The sequence below is a fragment of the Maylandia zebra genome, linkage group LG12 (genome assembly GCF_041146795.1).
Source record: "Maylandia zebra isolate NMK-2024a linkage group LG12, Mzebra_GT3a, whole genome shotgun sequence".
In the NCBI taxonomy this organism is placed as follows: Eukaryota; Metazoa; Chordata; class Actinopteri; order Cichliformes; family Cichlidae; genus Maylandia; species Maylandia zebra.
Window position 1 is genome coordinate 40,005,282 of NC_135178.1, and position 12,587 is coordinate 40,017,868.

At 42.3% G+C, this 12,587-nt stretch overlaps 1 protein-coding gene across 1 annotated transcript; it reads left to right on the forward strand.

The window, feature by feature from the left end:
• Window positions 1-516: 516 nt before the first annotated feature.
• LOC101475749 (GTPase IMAP family member 8) lies at window positions 517-3,028 on the forward strand. Its single transcript, XM_076890449.1, has 3 exons — window positions 517-1,195; window positions 1,319-2,058; window positions 3,023-3,028. Exons 1-3 carry the CDS (start codon window positions 517-519, stop codon window positions 3,026-3,028), a joined length of 1,425 nt encoding a protein of 474 aa, XP_076746564.1.
• Window positions 3,029-12,587: the final 9,559 nt, after the last annotated feature.

Sequence of the window (12,587 nt, forward strand, 5' to 3'; positions counted from 1 at the left end):
GATGCATTTGTTTTACTTTTCTTTCTCTCTGTTCCAGTGTCTGATTTCAGGATTGTGTTGTTGGGGAAAAGTGAGGACAAGAAGACCAAACTTGGTAACATCATTACTGGTTGTGAAAGTTTTCAACACCAAAAACAATCCCTAAAAATGCAATGTGTGGCCTCCTGTGGAGAGTGGAGAGGAAAATCATTAAGAGTGGTGAAAACTCCCGACATGTTCGGTCTGTCTGAGGAAAAAATAAGCCGAGAAGTGAAGAGCTGTGTGAGTCTCTGTCCTCCTGGACCAAACGTTCTGCTGCTGTTAGTGAAACCTTCTGATTTCACTGAGGAGAACAGAGAAACTCTGAAGTTCATCTTGAGTTTGTTTGGTGAAGATTCCTTTAAACACTCCATTGCCGTCATAACCAACAGGGATGAAAATAGCAAATGTGTAAATGAACTCCTTAGAGAATGTGGAGGAAGACACTACAACATGTACAAAGGTAACTGTAGATCATTAATGAAGAAGGTTCAAAAGATGGTAAATGAATCCAGTGAACCTCCCCAGCAGAAACGAGAACCATCTTTAAACCTGGTTCTGTGTGGGAGGAGAGGAGCAGGGAAGACGTCAGCAGCCAAGGCCATTTTAGGTCAGACTGAGCTTCATTCAGCCTCCAACTCATCAGAGTGTGTTAAACATCAGGGAGAGGTGTGTGGACGTTGGGTTTCCCTGGTGGAGCTGCCTGCCTTGTATGGAAAACCTCAGGAGGCAGTGATGGAGGAATCACTCAGGTGTATCTCCCTCTGTGATCCTGAGGGTGTCCATGCCTTCATCCTGGTCCTACCTGCAGGTCACCTCACTGATGAAGACAAGGAAGAGTTGAAGACCATCCAGAACACATTCAGCTCTCGAGTCAATGACTTCACCATGATTCTGTTCACTGTATTGTCAGATTTTACAGATCCAGCTGTTCTTAGCTTTCTAAAAGAAAACAAGGAAATCCAGGAACTCTGTGAGAGCTGTGGGGGACGGTATTTTGTTCTCAACATGAAGGACAAACAGAAGATCCCAGAATTGTTGGAGACTGCAGAAAAGATGAAACTGCGTAAAGATAAAGCAAGCTCCTATACAAAAGAAACTTTTGGAAATGCCACAATAGCTCAAGTTATAACTGCTCAGAAGGAGAATAAAGCACTAAAAGCTGAACTTAAATCCTGTAAGTACACTTAGACTAAATACCTGTTTATGCCATATATAATGATTCACTTATATTATAATGTTCTGTTTTTTCTTTCTTCTTTAAAACTAGCTTCTAAATCCAGCTGTTCTTATTTTGTAGATGAGGATAAACAGAGCAGAGACCCTCTCAGGATTGTGCTGATTGGGAAGACGGGTAGTGGAAAGAGCTCTACAGGAAATGTCATTCTAGGAAGAAAGGCCTTTGAAGCCAAAGCAATCCAGATGTCACTCACCAAACGCTGTCAGAAAGAACATGCTGAAGTGGACGGTCGTCCTGTTGCTGTGGTCGACACTCCTGGACTGTTTGACTCAACTTTGTCTCATGATGAAGTTCATAAGGAGTTGGTGAAATGCATCAGCCTCCTGGCTCCAGGACCACATGTCTTCCTTTTGGTGATGCAAATTGGCAGATTCACACCAGAAGAGAAGGAGACACTCGAACTGATCAAGAAATTCTTTGGAAAAGATTCTGAGAAGTTCACCATCTTTCTCTTCACAGGAGGAGATACACTGGAACATGAAGAGCAGTCCATTGAAGAGTACATTGAAAAGGGGTGTGATGATTATTTTAAGAAGCTGATCTTGGACTGTGGAGGAAGATACCATGTGTTCAATAACCATGATAAAAAAAGCCAAACACAAATCAATGAGCTGATAACAAAGATTGACACCATGGTGAAAGAAAATGGAGGCAGCTGCTTCACCAACGAGATGCTGCAGGAGGCTGAAGCGGCGATACAGAAACAACAGGAGACGATCCTGAAAGAGAACGAAGAAGCGATGAAGAGAGAAATGCAGGAGCTTGAAAGAAAACAAGAGGAAGAAATAAAGACAGAAACTGTAAATGACACAGAACTGACAGAAAAACAACTTCGTGAAATGAAGGGGAAGATTAAAAAAGATGATCCACAGAGAAAGAAAGAAAATGAAATGAGAGAAGAAGAGGAGAGGAAAAAGAAAGAGGAGGAAAAACTTCAACAAAAGAAATGGGAACAAGAACGGGAAGCTTTGGAGGAACGAATCAGGTCACCAACGAACAGGCTGGCATCTGATCAGAAACTGGAAAAGATTAGAAAAGAAATGGAAGAAAAACGCAAATCCTGGGAGAAGGAAAGAAAGGAGTGGTGGGAAAAACGGCATGAAGAAAATGAACAGAGACGTCAAGAGGAAGAAAGGAGACATAAAAAGCTTCAAGAAGAGTATAAACAAGAGAGGAGAAAATATAAAACGAGGAAAAAACTATACAAAAAAGAGAAAAAAGAATTAGAGGTAAAGTACAAGAGAGAGATGGAAGACATTAAGAGGAAATATGAAGAGGAAGCGAGAAGAAAAGCTGAAGAATTCAGTGAATTCATAAAGAAATACAGCGGAGCTGTTCCTTTACAACCAGCAGCTGAAGATTTTCCTAAAACCTGCGCGATCCTGTAACAATCCTCTGTAACTGGAAACACACACTGACACGAGGAGACTAAAAAACTGATGATGATTTATGAATAGTTAAGTTGGGTCATTTTATTGATGTAGATGAGCTAATCATTAATTATTAGGAAACGATGCAGCTTTTATTTTTATTTCCTCTGCTTTTCTCTCTATATTACAAAAAATGTTTTGTTTCTTTTACATTCATGAAGCAGATTTAACCAAATTATATCAAAACTTTTTTTTAAAAAACCATAAAGTCGGACGCTTTATTTTCCCTTCGTGAGTTTAATTTTTGTTGTTCTGTTGTGTAAATGTCCATCACTCTCGTTAAGTGTATGTGATCATGATTTAAACTTTATATTCTGCTGTTTATCTCACACAGAGCTAGTACATTCATTGATTTGTCATTTAAACCGAATGTTAAATACCTGTACATGTGAAAATATGATGATATTATTATTTTCTGCATCATTTGTGTTTTTATTTTTGTATTAGATGTAAAAAGAGAATCAACAACTTTAATTACTATTTTTGCAGGATCTGTGATAACGTGGTTTTAAAAAATAAATTCTTTGATCTCTAATAAATTCTTCCATTATATTAATGAACATTATCACTTTAGGAAACAGAAGAAAATGTCTCATCTGAGCTATTTCAGAACGTTTCTCTTGTTTATTTTGTTTCTGTTAGCTCAGGGTTTCCTTCATAGAGGAATTGTTGCTGACCAAAAAGAGGTTTTAAGAAGTCAGTTTGACTTTTTTTTTTTTTTTTAACTTTGGTTTCTTTGTTTATTTACAGGTTTTAAAAAATGCATATTTTGAATGTGAGATGATAAAAACTCAGTTTTGTCTCTTTTTTGCATGAGTGCAATCATCTACCAAAGCCTCACTCTGAGCCACAAAAACCTCGTCATTTTAAGTTGTTCATATAAAACCTTCAGTGAATATATATATATATAAGAATCAGGGTTATGAACTTTTTCATATATTCCCTTCCATTGTATACAGACTGGTCTGTATTGGCCAAGACAACATTGGCTTGGAAAAAGCTCGAAGAGGAGACGAGCAATAGCAGTAACACAAGGCCGAGGCTTACTTGTAACAAATAGAAATACATACTTTCAGTCACAGCCGCTCATCCAAATATTCCTTTCAAGAAACTCTAAGGATGCTGTACTGCACTGGATATCCGGTGATATCCAGTGAGCAGCACTTCTCTGGGTGAAAATGCCTTGTTGATGTCAGAGGACAATGGCCAGATTACCTCAAGCTGATAGGAAGGCAACAGGAACTCAAATACCATAAACAGTAAATCCTCTTTTATACATGTCACTCATATTACGGTAGTCTGAGTTTCACCTGGACACCTGCTCTTTTTCCTCTCCTCCTCCGTGATTTGCGTGGATCCAGAAAAGCACCACTGATGACACCTGACGAAGATCCAGATACCGGTGATCGAAAATACCATCACAGAAGGATGAGGTATCTTGACCCAACATAGAGGATTGGATGGATAACAGCGTCAGGCGATCATAGAGTAGGGCAGCCAACACATCAGCGACAAAAAGCGAAAGCAAAAAGACTGGAAAGAACAGCACTAAATTAGAGTGAGACAAACTACAGCCGGCAGCGGCAAAGCCAAACACAGGCACCATCATACTGGAAAATCCAGATTCCTCTGTGACAACTGACTTCCTTTACTGGTGGTTGGTTCCAGACGTCTTATTTCTCCTGCTACCATCAGTCTCAATGAATCCAGAGCCAAACACGAGTTTGTTCGTGGCCAAGCCAGAGATTTTGGGATCTAATGCATTGTTAACATAAATCTTTTGGCACTAAAGAATTTGTCACTTGAACCTAAATTTCCTTGTTTTGGGAACAGTTTTCTGTATCGGTCTTTCTACTTACATGTAACTTAAAACACTCGTATGTTTGGAAGAAAAAATTCAGTTTTTTTCCAAAGCTGCTGTCCCAGCACCTTAACACTGACACTGACTTTGTGTTAGGACTTAATTACCAGAGAACTGTGATATTGGTTATATGACCTGGGTCTGTACCACACCATCTTTGTTTTCAGTGATCACGCTCTGTTTGAGTGTTTGAGATTTTGTCTTTTCCAGAGAAATATTTTGCAAATCTATTTTATGATATATGAAAGGAGAAAAACTGTATCCAAACATTGTAATGAAATACATTTTTGCAAGTTAATCACTGTGCAGGTAGACCCTAGAAGAGTCGCCAATCAGTTGTAGGGGTTACACAGACAGATAACCAGTCATCATATTCACACCTACGGACAATTTAGAATTGCCAAGTAATGTAACTCATGCATGTCTGTGGACTGTGGGCTGATCCAAGATCACGCGAAATCGTCAACAATCAAATCCAGCTAACTTACTTAGCGAGGTACGAAGAACGGACCTCAGGGGATGATTTCGCGTGATCTTGGATCGTTCGGTTCTCCGAAGCTCATCCGGGACTTGCTGTCATAGCAACAGAGCCGTAAGGAATGAAGACAAAGGCTTACTTTATGTAAACAGGATTAGATCGCGGCCACTCAGGGCCCTGTGCTTCGTACGTCGCTTACTACATCCAAGATCAAATGAAACATCCAAGACCAAACCATCGCGCTAACCGTGAGCGCGCTAATCCGGTTCCCCGAACACACCTGCTGTTGACGATTAGTACAGCTGGACGCAGTAATGTGACATCACTGGGTGTCGTAAAAGGGGCTACGCATTGATAGTAGAAACATTGATCGGCAACCCTCTGATTGGTCGGCGAAAATGTCGACGGAGCGCGCTCGGCTCGGTATTTTTCGGCAGCAGAGCAAGAACTCTTGAGTGAGGGATTTCAGGAGTTTCAGAGTTTAATCAGAACGCAAGGGAACACTGCAAAGGCTGCAAAAGCAAGGAGCGAGGGCTGGCAGGAAGTTGCTGACAAATTAAACTCGTAAGTAATTTAATAATAACAATAATAATGGAGTGGATTTATATAGCGCTTTTCAAGGCACCCAAAGCGCTTTACAATGCCACTATTCAGTCACTCTCACATTCACACACTGGTGGAGGCAGCTACAGTTGTAGCCACAGCTGCCCTGGGGCAGACTGACAGAAGCCAGGCTGCCATATCGCACCATCGGCCCCTCTGGCCAACACCAGTAGGCGGTAGGGTAAATTTATTATATTACACTATATTATTCAATATTATATTACATTATATTATAATATGTTATATTTTATCCTCTTTCACATTAGAGCCACAACAGGACCCACTAGAACATGAGAACAGGTAAAAGTGAAATATAAGAATATTCTACAGAATGGTAATATTTATCACTTATATTGCTTGTCGTCTCTTGGAAAGAGACCCTGGAATAATCTGTTTGTTTATAACAGCAACCAAGAAAAGGGCAGAGCAAAAAAAGACAGGTGGTGGTCCTGCACCCCCTCGTCAACAAGTTGGTTAAGTAAATAATACCCTCACGGGAAAATCGATATCTCTCTATGAGCACACTGTCGCGCTGAGCTAAAGGATCCTGTCTGTCCCGCAATATACGCTGAATTCTGAGGACTCTCCTTATCAATCTTGCACCTTCCACAATGGGTGGCTCGCGTAAACGGACAGGACATGGCTGCGACAGACTTCCCAAATCCACCTTCGCTTTTATAGCCGTGGTCTCTCATCTTGATTACATGAAGTAATTTACAATTACTACTCTAAAATATGAATTACATCTGTAATAATCACATACATGTAATAGAATGTTAATAGTACATTTCCCTTTTTTAGGAAATGACCTGTATGTATCTGTGTGACATCAATAAAAGGATCAAGTGCTGCATTATCTTTAGTTACATTGATGTTATTTATTTATGGTGAAACAGTGGTGGAATATCGCTGTTGCTTTCGTATGAATGACGCGGGCATACCTGCGTGGCCGCGATCTAATCCTGTTTACATAAAGTGAGCCTGCTCCCCAGCAGGTTTACGCTTACGGCTCTGTTGCTATGACAGCAAGTCCCGGATGGGCTTCGGGGAACCGAACGATCCAGGATCACGCGAAATCGTCAACAATCTCATCCAGCTAACTCACTTAGCGCGGTACGAAGAACGGGCCCCTGGTCTGTTTGCGTCCTGTTGTTGTGGTCGACACTCCTGGTCTGTTTGACACAACTCTGTCACATGAAGAAGTTCAGGAGGAGATGGTGAAATGCATCAGTCTCCTGGCTCCAGGACCACATGTCTTCCTGCTGGTGTTAAAAATTGGTCGTCTCACACCAGAGGAGAAGGAGACATTAAAACTCATAAAGGAAGGTTTTGGGCCGAATTCAGAAAAGTTCACCACTGTTCTTTTTACTGAGGGAGATAAGCTTAAAAAATGCAAAATGTCTATTAAAGATTATATTGAAAGCGAATGTGATGATTCCTTTAAGAAGCTGATTGCTGACTGTGGAGGAAGATACCATGTGTTTGAAAACTCTGAGACACAAAACCGCCAACAAGTCAGTGAGCTGATAACAAAGATTGACACCATGGTGAAGGACAATGGAGGAAACTGCTTCACCAATGAGATGCTGGAAGAAGCTGAAGCAGCAATAAAGAAGGAAATGGAGAGAATCCTGAAGGAGAAGGAAGAAGAGATGAAGAGAGAGAGAGAGGAGCTGGAAAGAAAACATGAGGAAGAAAAGAACGCCATGACAAAAAGAATGGAAGAAGAGAAGAAAAAACTTCAGCAGGAAAGAGACCAGAAACTCAAGGAGATGGAGGAAAATATAAAGAAGGAGCGTGAGGAGAGGAAGAAAGAACAGGAAGCGAGAGAAGAAGAGAACAGGAAGTGGAAAAATGAGGAACAATTATACAGACAGCATTTAAAAACACAACTTATATGTATGAAATATATATGAATATCCTTTATGCTGTTCTTCTTGATGATTAAAGAAAAACAGTGGAAATGTATTTCTCCATGTGTTCCTGTTGTTCTATCTAGGCAATTGAAAATTTTCATCCTTTCTTTCTTTCGTTATATAAGAATAAGTATTTGTCAGCCAAGAGAGGACGAGCATGATGCTGGAGGAATAAAGTCTCAACAAATAAAATGAGCTTTAAAGGCTGATAAACACTGAGTGTAATGACATAGTTATCTACCAGTTTGAGGTTGTCACAGCAGAGCATTTGTCTCGACACATGCAATGAAATGAAATGACCAAAAGCAACAAAAGATGTCCACTGTTTCAAATATGATTTAACATTTCTTTCAGGTAAACAAACTCAGAGTTGACAAACTCCAAATGATTCAATCCATAACACAGCAGGTGAAAAATCTTTGGCTCTGTCTCTCTACTGCCAGATTCTGTCTGCTAATGTCACTGATTAAATAACAGCCTAAACATCACAGCTCCTATTAGTGGTGGGAGGTTCATGATTTCAAAAGTGCTTGTTCATATTGAATAAAACTCAAATGTATGGAATGAGCCTTGAATTTTTAGAGTGAACCTTGAAAATATTGAATTAAAGTGTGAATATATAGAATAAACCCCTTGAATATTAATGCTTAAACACAATCAGAGTGAGAAAACTGGTTTAAAAAATATGTGATTTGATATGAGACTTGTAAGTGGAGAGTCAGCGTTCTTGGTGTTTGGGAGGGTATTCCATTGGAAGCTGAGCTGTTGAAGGACTTTTCCATAGAAAATGAAACAATTGAGAGTTAGATAGAAGACTCTGATGACTTTGTGAAGAAACTGCTACACAACTGTGGAGAGAGATATCAGGTCTTCAACAGCAAAAATCAGACAGATCAAGGTCAGAGAGCTGCTGACAAAGGCTGATAGCATGGTGAAGGAGAATGGAGGCAGCTGCTTCAACGGGGAGATGTGCCGAGGCCAAGGCAGCCATACAGAAGGTGCCAGGGAGCAGCTGTGTGCAGGCAGGAGTGGGCCCAAACGCAGGACTAAACACACATGGGGAAAAACTTCAAATAAGGCTTTATTCATGGAAAGGCAAAGGGGATACAAAAATTAAACTGGAAAAGCTAATCTCACAAAGAGACACAGGGAAAACATGGGGACGAGCACATAACACTGAGGTACGATGCAAATACAGAGAAGGTAATGAGAGAAGTGGACAAGAAGAAGAGATGAAGAGGAAGGAGGAAGAACCTCAAAGAAAGCACAAGGAAGAAATGGAAGTAATGAAAAGAAGAACTGAAAGAGAAAAAGAGGGAACTGAACAGGAGAGAAAACAGATTGAAAACACTAAAAAAAGTAAGAAAACATTAAAAAGAACATGAGCAGAGAAAGAAAGAGCAGAAAATGAGAGAACAAGAAGAAGACAGGAAAAGGAAAAATGACGGAGAACGCCAACAGCATGAGTGGGAAGAAAAACTGAAATCTCCTGAGAAAAAAAACAGAATCAAAGGAAAAGCAACAGAGAGCTAATAATAATAATAATAATAATAATAATAATAAAAATAATAATAATATTACTATTTGGGGTCTGTGTCATCTACTGTTCTGTCCACGTTTGTATGCAGAGTCCTGCGTTTTGGGTCCTACTTTCCTCATCCCCACGGTGACAGTTTCACAGTGAAAGGTTTTGAATCATTGAGTTAAACCAGTGTGTCTCTAAGTGAAGAATTACGAATTATAGTGTGCCTCAAAGTTAATGTTATTTCCAATCATATTCTAAGTTCATGTTCCAGAGTCAAGTTTCTAGCGTGTTTTAAGTTTACATTCAGTTGCCGCTGGCCCTCAGTTCCAAAGAGTGTTTTTGAGTTATTCCGTGATTACTTTGAGCAATTCTAGGTTTGTCACGGCCCTGAGGCTGTGGACTCAGTGTTTTTCTGTGTTGTATTAGTTATCTTTGATTTCATGATGTGTTTTGATTCTCTTGGGTTTGATTTCTGTCGCTAGTATTCCTAACTCCCTAGGTCCTTGGCATTTCTTGTGTTCTCCTTCTTAGGTCGTGGTTCTGTGTTACTTCTGTTAGTATTCAGTCATCTCTGTCAGTGTGTCTCTTGTTATGTCACTGTATCCACTAGTTTAGTCCACGTCTGTTCAGTTTCCTGTTTTACTTTGAAAGTCTGTGTACTATGTCAATGTGTTGTGTTTTGCCTCCCCTTGTCTTGTCATGTCTGATGAGTCCCAGCTGTGCTCTCCTCCTGTTTCACATTCCCTAATCACCTCAGTATGTATTTAAGCCCTGTGTTTTTCCCTGCCAGTTGTTGCGTCCTCCACGTTTGTTGTGTGTGTATCCATGGTCGTCTACTTTCAGCATCTCCTGTCTAGTTAGTTTAAGTTGTTGTTTATGTATCGTCTAAGGGTGACTCTCCAGCAAATAAAGCCGTTGTTTAAGTTAATGTTTTGTCTCCGAGTCCTGCACGTGGGTCCAGCCACTGACAGCCACACAACTCATCGTGACAAGGTTATGGTAAGCACCTTAAGCATCTCTCACCATTGTTCGCTGTTTGAATCAATTACACTACTGTAAATAAAGCTTGGTCACCCTCGGTCCCTGCGTCTCCGAGTGTTGTCTGCCTTAGAGTCTGTTTCCCCCTACTGGCCTCTGGGGGTGACAGACTGTCATGCTAACGATGTTTTGTGTGGGGCCGAACCAGCCACTTCAGAGATTAAAACTCTTTCCAGGGCTTCCCCAGATGCTGAGCTTCAGGCCTCAGCAAACTCTGGACCCCTAGAGGCTATGGAGCCAGTGCAGGACCTTCCATCTGCAACTAAGAGCTCATTTGAGCTCATCCAGTCCACTATAAACTTTGGATTATTGTCACTGGCTCAACAGGCTGTCTGCACTGTGCAACCCCAGGCCCGGCACCCTCTGCTTCATCCCAGTCAGAGGTCTCTGCACCTGGTGGATCTGCGTCCATCTCGCCAGCTCGGGTTTCAGAAGAATCCATCAAGCCTCACGTCACATCAGCTGGGGGTTCAGGAGTACCCATTGAGCATCACGCCAAATCGGCTGGGGGTTCTGGAGAGCCAGCCCATTACGTCTCGTCAGCTGGCTGCTGAGGAGAACCACTCCAGCTGTCTCTTTGGCTCTCAGCGAAGGCGGTCGCATTTTTCTCCTCTCTTTTCCCTTATCTTCCCTGCTTAGCTTCTTATGTCCTTGTCTAGTCTCGTGTTCTTTGTATTACTTTCCCTGGAACACTCTCTCACAGTCTGTGTCTAAAACCTAAAATTATGGATTTGATCAACTGGTCTCTGAATGCTATTGACACCCTTTTCTCAACGAGAAGTCTGGGCTCGGGAGAGCCCGAGTGCCCTGGAGGGACTTTCCCTGCCGGATACACGATGGACGGGTGGCAGAAATGGAGGATCGTGTGCCTGGCGGGACTGTCGATCGAGGACGCTGAAGATATCTACCTATTCGGAACCATGATAACAGGGTCCTTGCTGATCGGAGCTGGCTTGGCCCTGGCTTATCGGAGAATTAAGAAAGCGGAACCAGCTGTTCAAACCCCCCCAAGGCTGCCCGCTGGGATCGAAACGACTTCTCAGAATGGGCTCACGGAAGGCAGCATGGTTAAGAGCATGGAGGCGCTTGGGGCTGCAGTGAATACTCAGAATAACATCTCTGAGCGGATATTGGGATACATCAGGGAAGAATCCGCTCAGAACAACACCTATGGACAGAAGCTGGAATACATCACGGATCAGTTGGCTGTGGTCGTGAGGTCTCAGAATCTGCTCTGTGATCAAAAGAGTGACAAGACCACGGAACTGAAGGTAAATAAGATCATGGAGAAACTCGCAGCTATCCAACAGGAGATTGAGAGACCAGTGTCGGAGTGTTAAAAACAGCTCAAAATTCTCATGAGTTGTTTGTAAAAGAAAAATCACCATCATAATGCGGCTACCCCTTCGGCGCCAGCTGTGGGCTCAAGGTTGGAGCCGAACAACAACACCCTGATAACGACTGTGTTTAGACTGTTCTTCCCATTCCATGCAAGGCCACCTGGGTTGGCTGGAAGACTGTTTACTTAGCCTGGCAGGGCGAAGGACACAGTCTCAGCTGAACTCTGGACACACACACACAGACATATATACACATGCAGATATACACTCATCCCCCCTCCCCCTCCAAACGCCTTCGATGCTTATTCCCTTCCGATGCTGACGGGGATCAAGGAGACCAGCGCTTATGCTGCAGGCCCGGATGTGCTGTCTACATCGGCTGTCTCTCACCCTTTACCGCCCCCTGTTGCTTGTCATGTGTTTCTTTGGTGTATTAAGAGTTTTTTCATGTGCAGAGGTGTTTTTTCTGTTCTCAAACTGATCTCCCTGTTGGAGCTCAGTCTGGGGGGAGTTATTTTTTTCTCCTTATCTTTCCTCATGTTGTGCTTTTCCATGTTATACCTCTCTGACCTGTCTTCCCCATGTATGGGGAGATGGGTAAGATGGCGCCGCCATTGCGTGCAATAGGTCGGCAGCCTTAACATGAACTTTCCCCTTGTGGGACTAATAAAGGTATATCAATCAATCAAACCACCTTCGGCTACAATCCCGTCGCCTGCAGCGCCATTGCCAGTGGCATCTACTCTGTCGTCTGCAGTGCCACCACCTGCTCCACCACCTGCGGTTGCCATGCAACCATCTGGTCCAGCTCCATCACCTGTGGTTGACATACCGCTGTCTGGTCCAGCTTCGACCCAGCCAGAGGTCAATGCCATGCCAGGTTACGTCCACGTGCAGAGTACCTGGTGCCTGCCAGATCACCTCCAGTTCCAGCACTCCCTGCGCCTGCCAGGTGACGTTCGCCGCCAACAAACATTTTTTTTTTTTTGTGATGGGTCTGTTCATTGAGTCTCGTCTGTTATGTGTCCTGTCTGTCTAACCCATGTCACGTCTGCATCATATTTATGGTTTCTCTTTTACTTTGAAGGGTACTTGTGTTCAATGTTCACTGCTTTAGTTTAACTTCCACTGTGGTGTC

What these genes read in the sequence shown, in the direction of transcription:
- LOC101475749 (XM_076890449.1), top strand. Translation starts at nt 517, where the DNA reads ATGGTAAATGAATCCAGTGAACCTCCCCAGCAGAAACGAGAACCATCT. An exon ending in AAAAGCTGAACTTAAATCCT is followed by an intron (nt 1,196 to 1,318) that starts GTAAGTACACTT and finishes CTTATTTTGTAG; the next exon opens with ATGAGGATAAACAGAGCAGA.